This window comes from Zootoca vivipara, chromosome 6, assembly GCF_965207765.1.
Source record: "Zootoca vivipara chromosome 6, rZooViv2.hap1.1, whole genome shotgun sequence".
NCBI lineage: Eukaryota > Metazoa > Chordata > Lepidosauria > Squamata > Lacertidae > Zootoca > Zootoca vivipara.
Window position 1 is genome coordinate 16,167,519 of NC_142589.1, and position 22,298 is coordinate 16,189,816.

At 45.7% G+C, this 22,298-nt stretch overlaps 2 protein-coding genes across 5 annotated transcripts; both read right to left on the reverse strand.

Moving 5' to 3' along the window:
• Positions 1–826: 826 nt before the first annotated feature.
• Positions 827–4,854, reverse strand: AURKAIP1 (aurora kinase A interacting protein 1). 4 transcript variants are annotated; one of them, XM_035120061.3, is made up of 4 exons: positions 4,803–4,854; positions 3,436–3,501; positions 1,892–2,361; positions 827–988 (listed from the first exon to the last, which is right to left on the reverse strand). In XM_035120061.3, exons 2-4 carry the CDS (start codon positions 3,485–3,487, stop codon positions 878–880), a joined length of 633 nt encoding a protein of 210 aa, XP_034975952.1. In that variant the 5' UTR covers positions 3,488–3,501; positions 4,803–4,854; the 3' UTR covers positions 827–877. The 4 variants fall into 4 exon arrangements, with proteins under 4 accessions (XP_034975952.1, XP_034975950.1, XP_088527752.1 ...); XM_035120059.3 differs by having other exon boundaries at positions 4,786–4,819; XM_088671626.1 differs by having other exon boundaries at positions 3,436–3,520; positions 4,786–4,819.
• Positions 4,855–8,119: 3,265 nt separating this feature from the next.
• On the reverse strand, positions 8,120–21,673 carry LOC118087908 (uncharacterized). Its single transcript, XM_035120978.3, has 6 exons — positions 21,472–21,673; positions 17,856–17,907; positions 16,406–16,593; positions 14,570–14,725; positions 9,623–9,733; positions 8,120–8,316 (listed from the first exon to the last, which is right to left on the reverse strand). The coding sequence occupies exons 1-6, from the start codon at positions 21,610–21,612 to the stop codon at positions 8,203–8,205; spliced, it is 762 nt and encodes a 253-aa protein (XP_034976869.1). The 5' UTR covers positions 21,613–21,673; the 3' UTR covers positions 8,120–8,202.
• Between the last annotated feature and the right edge of the window lie 625 nt (positions 21,674–22,298).

Sequence of the window (22,298 nt, forward strand, 5' to 3'; positions counted from 1 at the left end):
GCCCACAGAACACGCTCCGTGCTCGTGAGGCTTTTTGGGGCTGTCCCCTTCCCACCATGGGTTTTTCCTAAATATTTCTTGTACTTCTGCAAACTTTGGGAGGATCCCAAAGCCTTCTGACAGCATCCCTCTTCTATCTAAGGATCCACACTTTGAGAACATGTGCGGTACAGTGGTACCTTGGTTCTCGAACGTCTCGCACTGACAAACGTTTCGGAACCCGAATGCCAAAAACCCGGAAGTAAATGCTTCCGTTTTCGAACCCGCCTCGGAAGTCGAACGGCTTCCGCTACGTGTTTTTCAATTTTCTCAATTGAAATTTGAGACAGCCCTTCGCACCTCGGTTTTCAAACGTTTTGGAAGTCGAACGGTCTTCTGGAATGGATTACGAGAACCGAGGTACCACTGTATTTGCATACACAGATGAGGCCCTCCAACAAAATGTTGCTGTGTGGAAGTGCTTCTGTTCAAGGTCACAGATTGCCCTGTTTCAGAGTTGTTATTTTATTCATTTGCAGATGTTGGGCGGACACACCAGTTGCCTAATCCCAGCTAGATTTCTTCACCGATTCTGGAAAAAACAGGTTATCCCATTCAGACTGTTCCATTCCCCCCACCACAGGCGACACATCTTGCCCTATGAGGAGGGGAAAGAATGCAAGGGGACAACAGACAACAGGGCCTGCTTTAGTCAGCCTACCCCCATCCCACTTTTATATGTTCTATCATTTGTCTTAGCGCTTTAAATTGTAAACTGCCTTGTGTGTCTTGGTAGTAGGAAGATGTATAAAAACAACAAATGAATAAACTAAGTAAGAAATTGCCCTTCTGCTTTAAATATTGTTTAATTTTTTTTAAAAAAAACCTCATGGCGACGTCAATCAGACTTCAGATTCTTGAGATATATCTTGGGTGCCGTCCATCCCTCAGGAGCCTTCTTCAGTCCGGCTCTCTTCCAGATGCGTTTCAGATCTAGTTCAAACCTTTTCTGTAAAGACAAGACATAAAAAACCAAGATCTAGTGACATCTCCCTTAGGATATTGTTTACTTTGGGGCAGCAAGTCCTGGATGGCAGTGATGCAGTCTATTAATGTGCAGAACTAGGAACTGCAGAATTATGTGTGGGTCAAGAAAATGATGAAGGGACATCAAAAGTGAAATAGGTCTATAGGAAATTGACAAGTGGATAAGGAGGTATGGTGTGAAGAACCAGCATCACACAGGAACATAAAGAGGCATAGGTTCATATCCCACTTCTGACACATCTATTTGCACTATAGTGGGAAATAGCTCAGTCGCTAGAGCATGAGACTCTTAATCTAAGGGTCATGGGTTCAAGCCCCAAGTTGGGCAAAAGATTCCCCAAGTTGGGCAAAAGAGGGTTAGAGCAGCTGATCCTTGTGGTGATTTCCAACTCTACAATTCTAGGATTCTATGATAATGCTCAACTACAGGACTGGGCACAATCAGGAAGGGGCTAGGTGTGAACGAATTCAGGCCAAGGGCCACATTCCCCTCTGGGCAGCCTCCCAAGGGCCAATGCCAGTGTTGGGCAGGGCCAGAAGCAAAAGTGGGTACAGCAACAAATGTGAATTTTGCCTTCATTCTGTAGGCTAGTTCCTATATGCACATGCAAACCTTTCTATCCTCCATCCAGATAAGCGAGAGGTCGTACCAGAGTTCAAGGATGCATTCCACCCAGGGCACTCCAAGGCAAGAAGCAGGGCCAGTGAGAGGTGTGGCTAGAGAGAGGAGGTGCAGCCTAGTGAAAGCATTAGAGACAGATGCCTGGAGGGCCACGTTTCAGCACCCAGGTCTGACGTTCCCCATCCCTGAGCTAAACAGACTATGCCAGCACCAGTTCCCAGAATCCTCCCTTCCCGCACTCACTTGTTTTCTCCGGCGCCGACCTTCCCTGACCTTCTTCCGCAAAAACTTTGTCCGCTTCATCAGCTTCTTGTACTTGTGTCTGTTCATCTTCCTTCTCCGGATCTTCAGAACGTTCTTGCATTCCATTTTGCCCCGGTTCAGCTCGCCTCCCCCCTCCTCGTTGTCATCCTCAGCTTCTGCACCCCGGGAAGATGGGGGGAGGTCATACTGATGGTTGGGTTCATAGCCTAGCTTCTCATAAACATGGACGGCACCTCCACCTTTAGGGAGGACATACTGGACCGTCAACCAGCTTTCAAGGGGGGAGATCGACATCTTCCTTGGCACCAGGATTTCTTCCAGCTCAGGGTCCAACGCATACCACTGCTGGGGTTGGGCTCCATTTCTGTTTGAGGGAAGTGTGCTGTAATTTGCGGAAGCGGCAAGTCTAGGAATCGGAAGCGAGGTGGCTGATCTCAACAGAAAGCGTTCTGTGTGGAAGCACGGTTTGCAAATACGTGAGCATTCATTATTTATTAAAAAATTAATGCATGAGCTACTTTTTCAATAATCTTTCGAATGCTTTTAAACGCCTTTTTAAAACCATGTTTAATCAATAATTTTGACATTTCATGTCATATTTTTGTAAACCGCTTTGAGGTTTTCTTAAAAGCAAGTTTGTTAATAAATTAAGTAAAAAAAATGATTAAATAAAACAAATTTTGCAGGGAACATTTCATGTCACAGAAAGAAGTGCTCAATGACCGGGTTCAACCTAACAGACTCCAGAAATTTTGGACTCCAACTCCCATCATCTCTGACTATTAGCAGTACTAGCTGGGGATGATGGGAGTTGGAGTCTAATATCTGAAGGACATAAAGTTAGGGAACGGTTGGTTTAATGCCCACATGGAAACAAAATGGCTTGCATAATGACAGGCTGTGTGTATAATGAAGCTATGACTGATGGAGAGATCATGTACAATTCAGTGTACATGAACCAACACACAACCACAGATGGGTACCCTGGAATGTGGTGGGTACCATGCCACCTCTCTATCCTAGTAACCCCAGCTATAGAAAATCTATTCTCTGTATTACACGATCCTGGATTTTACTATTATTATTAGCAGCATTTATTTCCTGCTTTACACACACACACAAAATTCCTGAAGTGCTCACCCAACAATACTATTAAAAAGTACAAATCCTATTCCACTCTTCAAAGGAAGAACAAAGCAGTTCAAGTAGCACCCCAGCTTGTATGAAACAGAAGAGTTTTGCTGGAATTACTCCTCACCCCCACAGAAAAAGGTTTCCTACACTAAAGTTCATAGTACAGTATATCTAAAAATCATACACACAAGAAAACTCTGCTGGAGTAACTCAGTTTTGCCATTGAGCAGTTCTTCATATCCAGAAGGTCCCAACAATTTTAAAGGATTAGGCAGCAAGTGATGTGAAAGGTCCGAATCCCTGGAGAGCCTCTACTAGTCTGGATGGGCAAATAGTCTGACCTGGTGCATGGCATCTACTTGATGTTCCCAAAGAACGGTTGCGCTTACCTGCAAATCGAGAGGCCCTCGCTATCTGAGATGTCAGTCGTGGTAGCAGCATACTGGAGGACCACTCTAGCAGAAATCAAGAGATTTTTTTTAAAGGGAAAAACAACCTTTAAATGTTATAGGACTGTGTTCCCTCCTTCCCCAAATACAGTGCCCATAACCACACACCATCAGAAATCATGGGCTGTAGCTCAGTGGTAGAGTACCTTCTTTGCAAGCCTGCCATCTTTAGGAAGAGATGACGCAGTGCCCCTGTTTGAAACCCAGGGCTTTCTGGCTGCTCGTCAGCGTAGACTGGACAGGACAATGAACCGACTGTGCACAAAGCAACTTCCTGTGTCCCAGGATAAAAGTTAAGCACCTGAACAACATACCGAGTAGGCAGGCATGCAACTTACGAGGCCAAAATCTTCTCCAACCCACTGTGATGTATGGCACCTCTGTTTAAATTGCAGCAGTGGATTTTGATACACATTTCATTCTCTGCCTTCTTTTTTTGGACATGTGTAAGGAACCTCCCTATGCTGATGTGTTAAAGGTCACATGTTTAGGGAAGTTTTTAATGTTTGATGTTTTATGCGAGAAGTGAGGCTACAGGGAACCAGGCAGAGGGCCTTCTCGGTAGTGGCACCCGCCCTGTGCAACGCCCTCCCTTCAGATGTCAAGGAAATAAACAACTATCTGACTTTGCAAAGACATCTGAAGGCAGCCCTGTTTAGGGAAGTTATTAACTTTTGATCTTTTATCGTGTTTTTAATATTCTGTTGGGAGCCACCCAGAGTGGCTGGGGAAACCCAGCCAGGTGGGCAGGGTATTAATAATAATAATTACTATTATTACTACTACTACTACACAGACACACACCCAGAAACATCCTTCCTCATGGTGAGCCCCCACTGCCCAGTCAATCCCCCCAGAATTAGACCCTCCCTACCGTAAAGGTAAAGGGACCCCTGACCATTAGGTCCAGTCGTGACCGACTCTGGTGTTACGGCGCTCATCTCGCGTTATTGGCCGAGGGAATCGGCGTACAGCTTCCAGGTCACGACAAAGCCGCTTCTGGCGAACCAGAGCAGCGCACAGAAACGCCATTTACCTTCCCGCTGTAGGCTACCGTAAACCACGTATCACTGGCTACCCCTTAATAAGATAGGACCCCAACTCAGCCTCTCCCCGCCTCTTAAAGCCTTTCCGTATATACAGTATTAACAGCCACTCTTATTAGCACTCTTACCATAAATAACGCACTAATGTAGCCTCCAAAATGAATACACGGCTTCTATTAAAGTCAATCTGCCCTACTTCCAGGTGTAGGCAGAGAAGAAGCGCTGCTCATCGATATTAACTTACCATCCACAAGGGCTTACCATCCTGTTCGCGACGATGGGGGCCGTTTGAACGGGCAACTTCCGGCAGAGCAGCTAGGTCCCTCCCGGTCACCCGGAAGTTCCAGCGCAAAAAAAGTTCCTACATATCTTTACCCATTTGCCGCTGCTCCCCTCTGGCGGTAGTCCGTGGGATAGCAACGCAGTGAGCTTAATCCCCGCCCTAGCAACCAGATAGGAACGCAGCTCAGGAGCAGGAGAGGTATATTGCCAGTCGGAATCCTCCAGATGTTGGCTAGACTCCAACACCCACCATCCCTGATTCCATTGGCTGTGCTGGCTGGAAGTGATGGGAACTGGAGTCCATCAACGTCTGGAGGGTCACGGTTCCCCATCTCATGGCTAGATTGATGAACGGTGTGACTCATTATATAAGGTGGACTTATGGGAAGAAGTCCAGCGCTACACTCAGCAGAAAGGTTTGTGTGTGTGCAGGTGCGCATGCTAAATGGCAGGGCTGGCTGCTTGCAATGCTTTGAAGGAATCCTATTGAAAGATCACCCTGCCCAGACTGTTAACTCCACAAACTAGGGCTGCCATGCGTCCAGATTTTCCTGGACACTACCAGAATTTCAACGGCAGAATTGATGTCGGGGGGGGGATTTCTGAAAGGTGGTGTTTTGTCCTGAATCAACTTTTGGGGTGTCCTGGTTCTTACTTATTGAAACATAGCAACCCTAGTACAGTATTACCAAACAGCACCACTGTATGAAGTTGTGGTTGTCCTGTTGCTTTGTTACTCAAGTTGTTTATGAAGAATGAACTTGAAATCGTCCAGCACCTCCCTGGATTAAAGGAAATATTGGACGGGATGATTAAGGGCCTTTCCAGGCTGGGTTTGTTTCCCCTTTACTCCAGAGTGTCTTCCGCAATATGTCATTGACCCAATAACAGTGGGAGATCATCAAAGGAAGGCTCCATCCCTGCCTCCAATTGGGTTAAATATTTTTGCAGTATTTTCAGTGGTCAGTCTGTCAATCACATGCACTAACAGTGTGTAAGGATTTCGCTAACCGACCTGAATAGCAGCCAGTCTCCTATAATGAGATAAAAGTTCTTATTTCCTGCCTGAAATCAAATAAACCTCCTGGAGAAGATTTGCTTCTGCCTGCTCTATAAAAATACATAGAATGGTGGATGCCTAGCCTGGCTGGCTTATTTACCACTAAAACAACACAGGCCAAATGCCCTCTGGATGGTAAGAGTATCATTTCCCCAATTTATAAGGAAGGAGATAGGAATAACCCACAAAACTATTAGACAATTAGATATCTCACCAAAGCTTTGTGCTCAGTGTATCTCTTGTTGCAAAGTTACATCATCATTCATGAAGAACAAGCAGGGGTCAGAGGAAGACACAGTACCATTGACCAATGCTTCACTCGGAACCATGAAAGGAACTATACTAAGAACAGCAAGCTCTAGAACAAGCTTCCTCATTTAGATATCTGGGTGCAATTAGTGAAACCCTCTCTTGGAAGTGGCAAATTGAGGCAGTGAAAGTCAACGCAAAGCAAACTATGGGGGCATTGATGAACTTTTATTACAAAAAGGGAGGGCAGCTGATTGAACCCTAAAGATATTTCATAGTACTGTAAAGTGCTTACTCAAATGTTCTATGGCAGGCATCCCCAAACTGCGGCCCTCCAGATGTTTTGGCCTACAACTCCCATGATCCGATCCCTAGCTAACAGGACCAGTGGTCAGGGATGATGGGAATTGTAGTCCAAAACATCTGGAGGGCCGAAGTTTGGGGATGCCTGTTCTATGGTGTTGAGATCTGGTGCTCCAATTCAAACTCCATTTAAATTTTGGATACTGTGCGGAATACACTCTACCATCAGGAATATCAGCATCAGTTCTTCGTACAGAATCCAGCAGGTCAACAATTAAGGCAAGATTGCTACCATGCCAATCATTTTCCCCCTCTGCTGTGTAATATGGAATTGAGTGATAAGCAACTCTGTAAAGCAGCTTGTCAAGATGTTTCAGACTATTGTTTTCCAGAACTGAGCTCTGCATTGACTTTGAGTGTCAGCTACGGGACCCGCAACTAATTAGAAACACCAGATTTCCCCCTTGGCATCTGCTCTTGAGAACAGAGCATTTTAGAGATAGATAGTTATCTGACCAGACTCTCACAAGTTTCCTAAAGAAATGTCTTTATTGAGCTGCATTTCCAAGTGATTCCCACTGCAGTTTGGGATGACTGCTACAAGGTCCTGTACGCAGATAGACTTTGTATTTGTGGTCAACTTCAGGTGACAGACATTCATTATCTGTTAGCCTGCACCTTATATAGACCCCAAGATCACTTTCTGAAACCTTTGTTCACACAAGCAAGCAGGTACAGCCTGACAGAAATGGTTCGGTTTCTTCCGAGTGACAATAATAGCTTTGCAACACACACAGAGTGGCCCTCTGTGCACTGGGTGCAAAATAAACCAGGATAAATGAGTTAGATGAAATCACTATAAGTTGTGGTGGTCATTCGGAGGTTTAATCTGAAATCAAGCTAGATTTAAGCTTTTTGGTATCTCTGCTATCTTGCCTCTGTTACATCATGGATGTTGGCCTATATTATAGATGTGTGTTCTGTATTACTTTATTAATACTATTGCTACAAGTTTGTCTTAGCCTCTGGCCAGAACAATAAACTTATGGACTATATGTTGTAAATTGCTTTGTCATGCCTTGTGGGAAGCAATTAATAAATGATTTGTTTATTTGTTGTTGTTTTTTTGTATTTTTACTACCAGGAAAGAGGAAATACATCAGTGGGGTTTTCTGCCTTGAGTATCCAAATTAATCTGAGTCCTCTTGGACACTATTCACCATGACCTTGTTGGGAATACAACAGCAGGGATCATTCAGTTAGTAAGCTAAGTGTTCATTATTGACATTTCGCCAGGCGAACTGTCAGAGAGTGGAGGTGTCGCCGAGCAACTACTCAGATTGGCATGATCCTTGCTGAGGTAATCCATGCTTTGATAGGCTGAGAGAGTTTTCTGATTGCATGTGTGGTAGAATACTTATCCCAGTTATGGATGCAGCCTGGCCTAACTCAGAGGGAGGGCTGGGAATGTCCCATTCCTGAAACCCTATAGAGCTGCTGCCGGTCAGTGTAGACAATATTGAACTAGAATGGACCGATGTCTGACGTGATACGAAGCAACTTCCTATGTGGGAGGCCCGTCAACAGCTACTAGCTACGATGGACGGAGGTGGCCTTTGGACCACATTCAATACAGCTATTGCTATGTATGTGTTAAAAACACAGTGAGGCGGAACACCAGTGAGCAAATCAAAGTCCATTCCTATTAAAATGTATATATCCAGATTCAAGTTGTTGTTTCAGGTTCATGGAATCCAGGAGCTACTGCTACCAGGGCAAAGTTTTCCCTTCCCAATCCAGGAAAGCACCATTGTCTTTTTCGCTCAGCTGAGCTAAGAGAGAGATGATCGCGGGTACGGTATCTTGCACCTTCAACGGAGCCTAGGAGAACAGAGGAGAAGGGGAGGGGGAGGGAGGGGGAGGGGGAAGCTTATTATAGCAGCAGTGTCCTTCAAAATAAAATAAAGGAGACCCACACATAAAACACAACACCGGTTCTAAAAGACCCACATTGACTCCCAGCATGTTTCCAGGCACAATTCAAAGTGTTGGTGCTGACCTTTAAAGCCCTAAATGGCCTCGGTTAGTAGTCCACTGGTAGCCAGTGTTAGAAACTCAGATATATAAGTTAGGCACCAAACGGTTCCTTAAACCAGGGTTACAGTCACCAAAATGGAATGCCTAGTTGCCATTTTGGGGCCAGGACAGTACTAGAAGGCAGTGGGAACTGGTAGGGCGGAAGGCAGGGAGGCCAACAGTAGGTGGCACTAGAGCCAACGATAGGCAGAGCCAACTCATTCTAGTTTTGCCCCCGTCCTCCTCCATGCTGAATTCTACAAGGGGCAACACTGGGACTATGGAGGAGGAAGCTGGCAGGCAGGGCCACCCCTTAGACTGGTTGTAAGTTAGTAGGCAGGCGAGGCCTGGCAGAGGGCAGACTTGAAGCTGGTGGGGCAGTGCCCACTGCACCCCAATTTATCAGCCTCCATTGATAGGAAGGATAAATGGGCTGGATCAGTGGCAAGGCAATGTTATGTGTTCATAAGACACTGATCAGTCCGCCCCTTTCCGTAAATTTTTATTATTATTAATGCTCAATGAAAAAAGCCATACATCAAAACTGAACAAAAATCAAGTAGAAATAATAATAAACGAAGTAAAACAAAAAACACAAAGTATTATATCAAAAAGAAAAGAGGTCTTTTAACTAAAGACCTGACCTCCCGTCTACTCCTCAATTCAATTACATATAACTTATTGCCGGTAAAAACTATTATCATGGTTTAACTTATTCTTAGTTTTTCTTTGATCTCACATCCTTCTTGATACTACTACTGAAATTAGTCAAATGTTGCAACAGAGTTTAAACTCCTATAATTGTTTTTCAGATATATTTTAAAGACTTCCCATTTTGAAACAAATACCTGTTTTGGTTTATTCTTTATTTTTTCAGACAAGTTTTATCTAACTCCGCATATTCAGTCAATGTTTGGATCCAATCTTGCATAGATGGAAATTTGTCAGATTTCCAGTTTTTTAAGGGAAAGGGAATTTGTGTCTTTGGCACCTTGCAAACAAGCTCAACCCGACCCCACCCCAAACTCCAAAAACGGAGGGAACAACAACATGTGGCGGGCAAAGAACTTGCTTAAACCAAAGTGGGGGAGAAAAGATAGACTTTACTGACCATTGTCCCTCCCATATCTGTTTGGATCCAGCCTGGGTGGAGGGCTATGCAGAGGATCCCTTCCAATTTCAGGTCCGTAGCAAGGCACTTCGTGACCATGTTTAGTGCCGCCTTGGAGGGAGGTCAGAGAGAGAAGTGGAAAGCGTTAGATGACATGAGGCTCTTAACCTCTGGGTGGTGGGTTTGAGCCCCACCTTGGGCAAGATTCCTGCATTGCAGGGGACTGGATCGGATGACCCTTATCTCTACAATTTTATGAAAATTCACCTTTTTTCTTTTCGCAAAATTATTTTATTATTGAGCAATAAACCACTTTTAAGCAACAAACAACACATCAGTAACATTAGGAATCCGAAACATCGGGTCAAAGCCAATGCTTGCCCTACTCAAAGCAGACTCATTGGAGTCAATAGACCTAACTTCATCACGTTCATTAATTTGAGTCTTCTGAGTAAAACTTAGAATCATAGAGTTGGAAGAGACCACAAGGGCCATCCAGTCCAACCCCCTGCCAAGCAGGAAACACCATCAAAGCATTCCTTACAGATGGCTGTCAAGCCTCTGCTTAAAGACCTCCAAAGGAGGAGACTCCACCACACTCCTTGGCAGCAAATTCCACTGTCGAACAGCTCTTACTGTCAGGAAGTTCTTCCTAATGTTTAGGTGGAATCTTCTTTCTTGTAGCTTGAATCCATTGCTCCGTGTCCACTTCTCTGGAGCAGCAGAAAACAACCTTTCACCTTCTTCTATATGACATCCTTTTATATTTTTGAACATGGCTATCATATCGCCCCTTAACCTTCTCTTCTCCAGGCTAAACATACCCAGCTCCCTAAGCCGTTCCTCATAAGGCATTGTTTGACCATTTTGGTTGCCCTCCTCTGGACACGTTCCAGCTTGTCAAACTTCATTGAACGCAACTCATAGGAGCTCCCACTGATAATTATTCATTTTTTTATTTCTAATAATAGCAATTATGCATTAACACTTCCCCCCAACATATATTGATATAGAGTTATAGCTAAATTTTGCTCAGATAAGACACATCCAAATTAATGAAGCCAACTTACATCCTGCCCATTAATTGGAACGGGTCTACTCTGAGTAAGACTAATGTTGGCAGCCGTCCACCGCCTTTTAAAAAGAACTCATAATAAATTATTATAAGGAGGCTATGTCACATTTCAGCTAATGTGAACAAATTCACTCTCTGACTTGTATCCCAAACTATCAAGGTCAGATAGAGTGTTTTTGTTTAAAATATAAATAAAAGGAAGAAAGCATAGTTTCAAGCGGGGACTACTGATCTCTTCCTAGAGATAAATTCTATCATAATTTGGATCTTGGTATCCCAATGAAGTCCTTGCATCAGCATCAGTAATCTTCTATCAATCTTTATCCCAACGACAATTATGCCTGAGTGAATCAAAAGCTGCTGAAAAATCAGGATTGCATTTCTATGCCGCTTTTCATTCAAATGAATCCCAAAGCAGCTTACAAACAATAAATAACAATAGCATAATAAGCAATAACAGAAGATCACAAATACAGCACAAATCATATAATGTATCATATCTAGAAGATACACATGTGATTAAGCCCCAAGACCATACTTTAGCAACTTGTGGGCAGGTTTTATCCAATAATTAGACCCCTTCATATTAATGTCAGTCTAGTCCAAGCCTATCCTGGTTTCTAGCACAAAGATGGAAGAATGAGGAAATCCCAACGAAAGAACAATGGCAAGAAAAACTGATGAGTTATGCAGTGTTGGCAAAGATGACATACAAACTATGTGAGAAGGACAACCATGACTTCAAAGAAGAATGGGAACTTTTTACATACTATTTATAACAGGTTTCCCCAAACTAAGGCCCGGGGGCCAGATGTGGCCCGCGAGGCTCTTTTATGCGGCCCCCGGCGACCCCAGCCGCCCGCTCTTAACTGTGCGGCGTGCAATGGCTGCCCACTTCCGTGTTGCCGGAGCGTCGGAAATAGCTTGTGCACATACGCAAGTGGCATTTCTGGTGTGCTTCTGGGCCGGAGGAGGCCCATGCGCATGCGCACAAGCTGTTTCCGGTGTTCTGGTGACCCAGAAGTGCGTCGAAAACCACATGTGCGCACACATACAGACGCGTGCTCCGGCCAACAGCACGATCGGAGCTGGCGGCACCGGCCCTCGGCGAGGTAAGTTTGGGGACCCATGATTTTAAAAGACAACAAAAGGATTTGGACTCCTTGGCACATTTTGAATAAACACCCACAATTTATTAGTAGAACATATGATAGATAAGTTAATGATATGTACAATTTTGTAACATGCAGAAAGCAATATGTATGAACAAATCAGAGAGGGGAGCTGAGGGAAGTCCTTAGAGCAGGCATAGGCAACCTTGGCTCTCCAGATGTTTTGGAACTACAACTCCCATGATCCCTAACTAACAGGGCCAGTGGTCAGGGATCATGGGAGTTGTAGTTCCAAAACATCTGGAAAGCCAAGGTTGCCTGTGCCTGCCTTAGAGCAGTGTTTCCCAACCTTGTGCCTCCAGCTGTTTTGGGACTACAACTCCCATCATCCCTAGCTAGCAAGACCAGTGGTCAGGAATGATGGGAATTGTAGTCCGAAAACAGCTGGAGGCACAAGGTTGGGAAACACTGCCTTAGAGGGTGGGAGAGGGAGGGATGGGAGGTGAGAAAGGGGGCGGAATTGTAATTGGCTATGTTATTGGCAATTTGATTTCTTTAAAAATTCTTTTTCTTCAAGCCTATCCTGGCTTCTTGGAGGCCGGTCATGTAATATTTCTTCAAAAGGGTAACCACCTTCTTACCAGTTATTTTGTTAGCTAGTCCTGCCACATTCCAAGAGATTTACCTACAATAAAAGTCTGAAATGATACCCCTCCATAAAAGGCTGAAGAATACCAGCGATTCCTATCTGACCCTAAAATCTCACGTTGCGTCAAGAGGCGATAAGAGCGCTCAGCTCTTTGTCCCCTATTCTGTCATACATAGTTTTCTCCAGCTCTTAAATTTGCAGAGGGTGTGCTGCAACCTTCCTCAACTAATACAATATCATTCCTGTCAAGGCAACACCTAATATCTGAATCCCTGGCTGGCTAGGGAATGTTAGGCGTTTGTAGCTGACTCACTAAACATGCACTGGGAGGAATGATTTTGTTTGTTTCTGAAAATCTCATCTCCGCACAAGAGCTAAAAAAGACCCTTAGAGATTAAAGCGGGTGTCAAACTAGATCTGTTTGTTGGGAACCCAGCTCCACAGATCTAACATGAGGGATGATATCAACTGGAACCACTATTTGGAAATCAACTTTTACTGGCTGGGCAGAAGATATCAAGCTATGGTAATATGCTAGCTCTTCGGAATTTGAGGTGCTCTTTTGTTCAAACCCAGTCACCTCTCTATCCTGGTTCACTACCTTCTACCTTGCCAACTTCCTTTCTTATTGTGCAGTTAGATTTCCATCCCATCAAGAACATAAGAAGAGCTGTTGGATGAGGTCAATGGCCCATAGAGTCCCGTATCCTGTTCTCTAACAGTGGCCAAACAGATGTACGTGGAAAACCCACAAGCAGGGTTTGAACACCAGAGCCCTCTCCCCTCCTGCGGTTCACAGCAACTGCCAGCAGAGGGACGAGCCAGGAGGGAACCAGTCTAGCTTCTCTAGGGAAGGAGTTCCAAAGCCTGGGAGCCACCACCAACAAGGCCCTCTCCCATATCCCCACCAAGGGGGCCTGTTAGGGTGGCGGGAAAGACAGAAGGTATACACAAAAAAGTTATCAGGTGTAATAACAATCATTAAAACAACAAACCAACAACACCAGAACTGGCTATGAATATAAAGGACAATTTTACTAGAACAAGTATATAAACCTCCTGGACAATGAGCAAGCTAAAGTGCAATGTGCATAACCAAGCCTGGAGATACTCAAACATATAATGAACCAGTGTCTCTCTCGTTGCTTGGGCCAAACAAAACGTTCTTCAAATAGTCTTTCACTGGAAGCACAATGCCACGTAGGAGCGGTAGCAAGAAAGCGTTCTTCAAGTAGTCATTAGCTGGAAGCGCAAAGCCAAATAGTCAATTGAAGCCAAATTGATGAGACCTGTTCTCCGAATATTAACCAGGTTTTGCAGCAAGCTTCATCAGTCAATAATGCTATTCACCCAACCCGGTTCGCTCAAGACAAAAGGTCACAAAAAGTACTCACAGGCACAGGCTAATGACTACTTGAACGCTTTCTTGCTACCGCTCCTATGTAATCATAAAATCATAGAATCATAAAATTGGAAGAGACCACAAGGGCCATCCAGTCCAACCCCCTGCCAAGCAGGAAACACCATCAAAGCATTCCTGACAGATGTCTGTCAAGCCTCTACTTAAAGACCTCCAAAGAAGGAGGCTCTACCACACTCCTTGGCAGCAAGTTCCACTGTCGAACAGCTCTTACTGTCAGGAAGTTCTTCCTAATGTTTAGGCGGAATCTTCTTTCTTGTAGCTTGAATCCATTGCTCCGTGTCCGCTTCTCTGGAGCAGCAGAAAACAACCTTTCACCCTCTTCTATATGACACCCTTTTATATATTTGAACATGGCTATTATATCACCCCTTAACCTTCTCCTCTCCAGGCTAAACATACCCAGCTCCCTAAGCCGTTCCTCATAAGGCATCGTTTCCAAGCCTTTGACCATTTTGGTTGCCCTCCTCTGGACATGTTCCAGCTTGTCAGTATCCATCCATTCTAAGGATTCATGGTTTGGAGCATTGCTGAGTAGATCCATTAACTTCAACAGGTGTACACCAAGTTAGGAGTAGCATCAGATGAAACACATAACTTTGAAAGCTATCTTACATCTCTTCCCACTCCCCCTGCCTACCCCCTCTCCAATCTCCCAATATTCCGGTAATTACCTACTAAGAACACTCACCTTCGAAGTTCTGTAAGGGTATATCACGTGGTAAATGTCATTGTGTTTTGCAAGCCCTATGGAGGCTGAGATGGATGACATGTTGACAATTGCAGCACGATGACACCCCATGGTGGAACTTTGCTTGGCAGCTTTCTTCAAAAGTGGCAGAAATGCCTACAGGAATTTATTTATTTTTAATGGGGAATCAGAAGGTGACGTTTGCACAAGCAACATATTTTTAAAAAGAGCATATGGTTAGCATTTTCTTAAAATAAATAAAAACATAACCTTTCAGCAACTTAGCAAATCCTACAAAAGGGGGGGATACACTCTGCAAGTTAAAGGAGATTTGCATATCCTCTTATTTCCCATCTCCTGCCCTGAGAAATCTTATTTGGAAACTCTTCCAGCTTCTGAGATTCAGGCAATTCTGAGATTCAAACCGATCCTCCAGGTCCGAAGGAATAGAAACTCGATTTATTTATCTATACAGTGGAACCTCGGTTTATGAACACCTCGGTTTACGAATTTTCAGTTTACGAACGCCGCGGACCCATCTGGACAGGATTAATTCACTTTCCATTACTTTCAATGGGAAAGCTCACTTCAGTTTATGAACGCTTCAGTTTATGAACAGACTTCTGGAACCAATTACACCCATGCTTCGGGTTAAGTACGCTTCAGGTTGAGTACTCCGTGGACCTGTCTGGAACGGATTAATCCACTTTCCATTACTTTCAATGGGAAAGTTCGCTTCAGTTTATGAACGCTTCAGTTTAAGTACCCCGCGGACCGTCTGGAACAGATTAATCCACTTTCCATTACTTTCAATGGGAAAGTTCGCTTCAGTTAATGAACCCTTCAGTTTATGAACAGACTTCCGGAACCAATTGTGTTCATAAACCAAGGTACCACTGTATATTAATTTATTGTGAACATAATAAGGACTAGAAACTTGATTTTGGGGAAAAAGATCAAAAGTTGTGATTTCTCACTGAAGTGAAGTTCTGCAGCCAATTTCACAGTTGACTGTTTCTCAAGACCACCCATGTGAAACAGAGCTGCAATGAGGAGCCCCCAAGACACCCATGACTGACTGCCTAGAGTCCCAAAGTCCATCTACAGTAGCCAAGTGTGATATGGCAGCTGGGTGTGGAGGCAGATGCAAAATCTGTGCCAAGCCAATGTGAGCGATACACTAGGTTGACCTATAGACTGAAGTGCAATGTTTAACTGAGCTATCGTGGATAAGGAATTTTAGGAGCATACTTTAGATGGGGGGTTGGGGAGGGAATACAATAATTGTTTAGAACGACTTGGGAGTCAGAAACTCTTGCCAATCAGACATATAGGAGATTGAATCAGACCATTGACTCAACTAACCAGGATTGCCTGCATTGACTAGGAGAAGCGCTTCAGGGTTTCAGATAGAGAATATTTCCTAGCCTGGCCTGGAGATGCTGGTGGGGATTGAACCAGGGACCTTCTGCACACAAAGCAAACGTTTTACCACTGAGCTACAGCCCTTCTACTATGACAATCTACCAGAGCAAACCACCCGCAGACCCCAATCTACCTTCTTCCCAGGCCATTTCCTGTTAACTCAGCCTTAAGACTGCAAAACTGACAGGTCCACATACCGGTTCGAGCACTTTGAGCTTCTTCTTTCTTAAAAAAACACACTCTAGCGATATATAAATCTTACAAAATAAATGCAGATCAAGCAACAGGCAGCTTAGCAACCAAACAGAAGAACTCCCGTTGGTTAAATGTCCCTGGCTGTTCACCTGCGGCAGAGGACTACTTGCCCCAGGCGAACATTGTAGATGCCAGATTTACCGACTGTGTTCTTACTTTGGAGAGCATTAGCTGGGCAACAGTGTTGGTCTCGAAGGTCCTGAGCATGGCTTCCGTGGTGACATCTTCCAGAGAGGCTGAGACATTGATGCCGGCATTGTTGATCAGGCAGTTCAGCCCTTTCTCCCCAACAATGTCTTCCACCTCCTTGACCGTTTCCTTGATGCTGCTTTCGGAAACCACGTCTGGATTTGAGAACACAGGAGAAGATGCCGCATAATAGAGAGAGTCAGACTGCCGGTCTATCTAGCCCAATACTGTCTACATTGACTGGCAGCAGGGATTTTCAGACAGTAGACATCCCCAGCCCTACCTGGGGATTGAACCTGTCAACTTCTGCATGCAAAGCAGAAGCTCTCTCACTGAGGTGTTAAGGAGTAACTGCTCCAGAACAATGATCCATAGGCCAGCCTTGTCTATAGAGACCGGCAACTAGGGATGTCAGAGAATTCTGCAGAGAAACGAAGTAGAATTTGCTGCAGTTCACATGCCGGTCTTTGTGCAAGAATGGAAACTTGTTCTCTTTGTTGTTGTTCTTTGCGTTTGCAACTGATGTGTAATTCATGGCCTTTCTCCTACGGTTGTTTGTAACCAATGTTTTACCCATGGAAATTAATGGGCCCGTCTTAATTATGCTAAGAACATAAGACGACTCTGCTGGGTCAGGCCAGGGGCTACATCGAGTCCACTGTCCGGTTCTCATAGTGGCCAACCAGGTTGCCCCCACAGGAAGTCCCGAGCACAAACGCCTAACTCCCCACCTGCAATTTCCAGCAACTGGCATTCAGAAGCATTACTGCCTCCAACAGTGGAGGAAGAATACAGCCATCATGGCTAGGAGCCCTACCTTCCAGGAATCAGTTCAGCCCTTCTTTACAGCCATCCAAGTCGGTGGCAGGCCATCATTGCTTCCAGTGGCAGTGAGTTCCATAGCTAAACTATGCACTGCACGAAATAGTACATCCTTTCACCTGTCCTAAACCTTCCAGCTTTCAGCCTCATTGGACGTGCCCAAGTTCTCGTGCTCCGAGAGAAGAAGAAAAAACACGTAATCTTTCTGAATAAGGGAGGAAAACCTTTCTTTATCCACTATCTCCATGCCATTTTGTAAATTTCTATCATGCCACCTCTGATTCACCTTTCTCTCAATTAGAAAACCCCATACTTCCTAATGGGGGATTCGTCACATCCCCTTGTCCTTCAGTTTCAACGGGCTTACTCTGAGCAGGACTAACACTGGATACAATCCCATTTCTTTCAGTCTCTCTCAAACTTGGGTGTCCCCCCCCACCTGTTGTTGGACTACAACTTCCATCATCCCTAGCTCATAGGACCAGTGGTCAGGGATGATGGGAGTTGTAGTCCAACAACAGGTGGGGGACCCAAGCTTCAGATACCTTCATGGGGGCCATCAGGCGCAGAGCAGAAGAGGAAACTTTCCGCTTACCAAGTGGCAGAACCCTGATGTTGCTGTACTGCTTGCAGAGTTCCTGCAGCTCCTAGAAAGAAAGAACAAGACCAACACTTGTGGACATCCCATCTGGCTAAATGAATTTTAATGGCAGCCCTTGCCAGCATCAACCAAAGTGGGCGACTCACCTGGGGGTGGGCTTTCTGGGCTGGCAGGCTGGACCCCCTGGATGCTCAGCCAGTGGGCTACGAGAGAGGGGGAGGAACTGCACCCCACCCACCCCACCCACCAGGCCCGGCTCTACGTAGACCCCCGGTGGCGCAGGGCACCATGGCGCCGGCCCGCCAGGAGGGCGCTGCAAGCTGTGCCCACCCGCTGGCCGGCCGGTCCGCCGGTCCGCTGCGCGCGGCGCCCACCTGCCCACCGCGCTGGGAAATGGGGCGGAAGGGCGCCGGAGAGATCCGGCGCACCATGGCGACAGAGGCGCTTAAGACGGCGCTGCCACCCACCCACAACACATTTCAAAGCACATTGGACGTTAATCAGCCAAAGGCTCGGTTGAAGAGGGGCATTTTATAATGAAGGTGCCAAGTAAGCCTTCCTGGGGAGAGCATTCCACAAGAGGGAGCCTCCGCAGAAAAGGCCCATTCTCATGTTGCCACCCTCTGCACCTCTCATGGCAGAGGCACACAGAAAAGGGCCTTAGATGATGATCTCAGGTTCATATAGAGAGAGGCGGTGCTTAAGGTATTCCAACCCTGACGTAATGCAACAGGAAGGACCCCCAATATGCTCCATGTATGGGGCAGCGGCAAGGGACTGCAACCACCTGCCTCTCAATTTTTATCTGCGTTTGAATCCAGCCTAGGCAAGACCGATTTTCTCCTGTTGATGGTTTAACTGAGCTGTTGCCTTTCCACCCCCTAGGGAGAATTGAACACCCCTAATATTTAGCTAGGGACGCGGGTGGCACTGTGGTCTAAACCACTGAGCCTCTTGGGCTTGCCGATCAGAAGGTCGGCGGTTCGAATCCCCACGACGGGGTGAGCTCCCGTTGCTCGGTCCCAGCTCCTGCCAACCTAGCAGTTTGAAAGCACGCCGAAAAGTGCAAGTAGATAAAGAGGTACTGCTCTGGTGGGAAGGTAAACGGCATTTCCGTGCGCTGCTCTGGTTTCGCCAGAAGCGGCTTAGTCATGCCGGCCACATGACCCGGAAAAACTGTCTGCGGACAAAAGCCGGCTCCCTCAGGAAGAGTGCCACAACCCCAGAGTCTGCTACTGAACTTAACCGTCAGGGGTTATTTACCTTTACTATTTAGGTAACACTTAGTACATTGAACTAAGAGAGTGTGGAGCGAGGCAGGTCAAGGTAAAAAGAATCCCAACTTCACACACACCCCGAGCTGGCAAGGACTGACCAGGAAACAGATTTGGGGATTGCAGTACGCAAGTCAATGAAAGCAGAAATCTTTGTGCTTTGTGGCGAAACGCTTTTGTTCAATACCACCCTAAATAGTTATTTAGATTCCACCCTTTCCTCCTTGGCAATAAATGCTAATTACAATGTTAACATCTACTCTGCAAGTCCTTCTCTCTACTGCAAGTCATTTTTCCTGAGTTTGGAAATCTGAGAGTCTCTCCCAGCCCCACCTGGAGATGTAAGTGATTGAACCTGGGACCTTTGGAAGCAAAGCTACTGTTCTACCACACTGAGTGGCAGCTCTTCCCGGTGGAATTTGCAGCCCAGGGAACTGGAAAGTACAGAATGTGCTTTCCTCCCTGCAAAATAGACACAGACAGAACTCATCTGCCCAGCAGCGAGGTGCAAAAAAGGATCTCTCCAAACCAGGGGAACAGGGATTGAAATAGCAGAGAGGGTTCAGTCTACTAAGCGAGTGTAGAGTTAGGTAAATTGAAGAGAAATTATCCCAATTGGTGAGATCTGACTTGGGAGGGACTGGCCAGGAAACAGTTCCTGGGATCATCAGTGTTTCTCAGCTGTTGTTGGACAACAACCCCCATCATCCCTGACTACTGGTCCTGCTAGCTAGGGATAGTGGGAGTTGTAGTCCAACAACAGCTAGAGACCCAAGTTTGAGAAACACCAGCTTAGGTTGATGAAAGCAGGTGCTTCCAAGAACCTGTTCACCGAAGATTCATTCTGATTTGCTTGTGGGGAGATTAGATGATGTTGGCATGATGAGCATTTACACCCACTTGTTTCTGGGAAGCTGGACGATGTTGCCTCAAAGCAAGCCATAGCCTGCATTTTCCAATCTGCGCCCCCCACCACTTTTGTTAGCTCAAAAAGTCCTACCTTTTGGGGAAGCGGGTTTGTTGCGTGAGACCTGCCAATAATAAAAATAAAGTGAGGTGGAAGTGGCCAAAGACTATATTGTCTGTGAGTCCTGGAATATTTTCTCCCTGTCTTGCAGGCCTGTTCCACCTAGCTTGGGGTGGGTGGGGCCTGGACAGACTCCAGCTACAAAAGCTGAGGCTGCTGAACAGCCTCTTAGTATGGGGTGTTTGCGTTTTTTGTGTTGGGCGGATGTTGCTGCTGGGTGTTTGTTTTTTTGTATCTTTATTTTAGATCTTCTTGTGATTTATGTCAAAATTGTTCTGTTTGGTTGTACATTTTAAAATGTTTTATTAACAGTTTATGACTGCTTCTGTTATGTCATAATTATGTATTTTTTTTCATGTTGCAAACTTTGGAAAGGCAGCGGCAAATAAAAAGTACAGTACAAATAAAAGTACATGCTGTATGTCAACTTTAACTGTACAATCCTGAATTTGCCAGTCTGCCAATACCGTAATTAAATCTCACTCAGGAAGAGCAATGGCAACAGGCAAAGTCTGCATTGGGTGGGTAGAGTTAAAAATTTAAAATAAAACTGGTCTTCTAGCCCTTATATAAATCCATGATGCAACCACACTCACTGGCTGGTTTTGTTCACCTCACTTATCCTAGAGAGCCGGATAATAATTTTATGAAAAAAAATATGTGTCGTTTTCTTTAGCATCTAGGGAAATGCAGATAGTAGACCCCAGAACTCCATTGCTGATATAAGCAGCGTGTGTGTTGGGGGTGTGTGTGTGTGTCTCTCATACTACAGGAATACAATGTGTTGGAAAGGGGGAACTTGAGGGTCTCCCCATTCTGGAGCAAAGTGGAAATCTTCAGAAGGGTTTATACCGGTAGCACCACTGTAAGGAGGGTAAGGTGTCTCCCAAAACTATCTGCATAAGGAGCATGATTTAGGATGCTCCCTCCAGAGCTGGGATTTGGGGGGGGGGGAAGGAGAGAGAGGAGGGTCTCAATATTTATTTATATCCTCCCTTTCCTCCCAAGGAACTCAAGGCGGTCTCCGCAGTTCTCATCTTCCCCCGCCCTCTGTTTCATCCTCACAAAACAGCCCTGCCAGGTAGGCTTGTCTGGTAGAGCCGGTGACTAGCCCAAGGTCTCCCAGCGATCTTCATGGCAGAGTACCGGGGCGGGGGAGCAGGATCCGAACCCCAGTTTGCCGGCGTTGCCTCTAACCACTACACCACTCTGTTACCTTGGCTGGTCACAGGGGGATCAGGATCCTGGACCAGATGGGCTTGGGGTATTTGGGTGCGTGCAGGTGTGTAAGGAAATGTGTCCGCCTTACCTGAGCGCTTTCAGGGCACCGGCAGGTAGCGATGACGACTTCTGGGCAGGGGGAGGCAGCCAGGAGCCCCTGGACCAAGCCCAGGCCGATGCCCCGGTTGGCGCCGGTGATGAGCACGGAGCGGCAGAGCGGTTGATCCATCGCAGAGCGCGGGGAGCACTTTTTTTGGAGCGCCGAGGCGGCTTTTTAAAAGGTGGGCCACGCCTCCCTCCCGCGAGGCCCCGCCCCAAACCCCGCCCCTCCTAATCTTGACGCCGTTCAATAAACATCGTGATGAGCCAGGCAAGAAGAGGCTTTTGTTTATTTACTTCTTGATGCGGCAAAAAAAGTCTTTCCGCTTCCTAATCAAAAGGGAGTCCTAAAAAAAAAAAAAGGGATCCCACGTGAGCTCTGGTTGATTCCTTTATGCACTCTGCATATGTAGGCGTGTCAGACCCTCCAAGTGCCCCTATTTCCCCAGATTTAGAGAATCCCTGATTTCTGATTTGATTCCAGATTGTCCCGCTTTTCCTCAGGATGCCCCTATTTTCACTGGAGAAATGTTGGAAGGTATGGAGTTATCCAGTGCTTTTTTCTGGGGGTACGCATGGGTACGTATACCCCTAAACATTTTGTGAATCTGAGATTGTAAATTTGGGGTTTTCTTCAGCTGTACGCCATAATCATCACAATTAAAACAAATAAAGGCTTGACATATCTCGCTTTGCATGCCATGAGTCTATCTCCTATATTGGTTTCACCTTTTAAGTTGAATTACTGAAATAAATGAACTTTTCGACGATATTCTGATTTTTTGAGTTTCACCTGTATATGTTAGAAGCTGCCCA

Coding starts and splice junctions, on each gene's coding strand:
- AURKAIP1 (XM_035120061.3), bottom strand. CDS start 3,487: ATGCTGCTACCACGACTGACATCTCAGATAGCGAGGGCCTCTCGATTT. Junction 2,362..3,435: donor GAGGGCCTCTCGATTTGCAG/GTAAGCGCAACC, acceptor GCTTCCACACAG/AACGCTTTCTGTTGAGATCA. Junction 989..1,891: donor GTCGGCGCCGGAGAAAACAA/GTGAGTGCGGGA, acceptor TTGTCTTTACAG/AAAAGGTTTGAACTAGATCT.
- LOC118087908 (XM_035120978.3), bottom strand. CDS start 21,612: ATGGATCAACCGCTCTGCCGCTCCGTGCTCATCACCGGCGCCAACCGG. Junction 14,726..16,405: donor CCCAGCTAATGCTCTCCAAA/GTAAGAACACAG, acceptor AAATTCCTGTAG/GCATTTCTGCCACTTTTGAA. Junction 9,734..14,569: donor ACCCTTACAGAACTTCGAAG/GTGAGTGTTCTT, acceptor CCTCCCTCCAAG/GCGGCACTAAACATGGTCAC.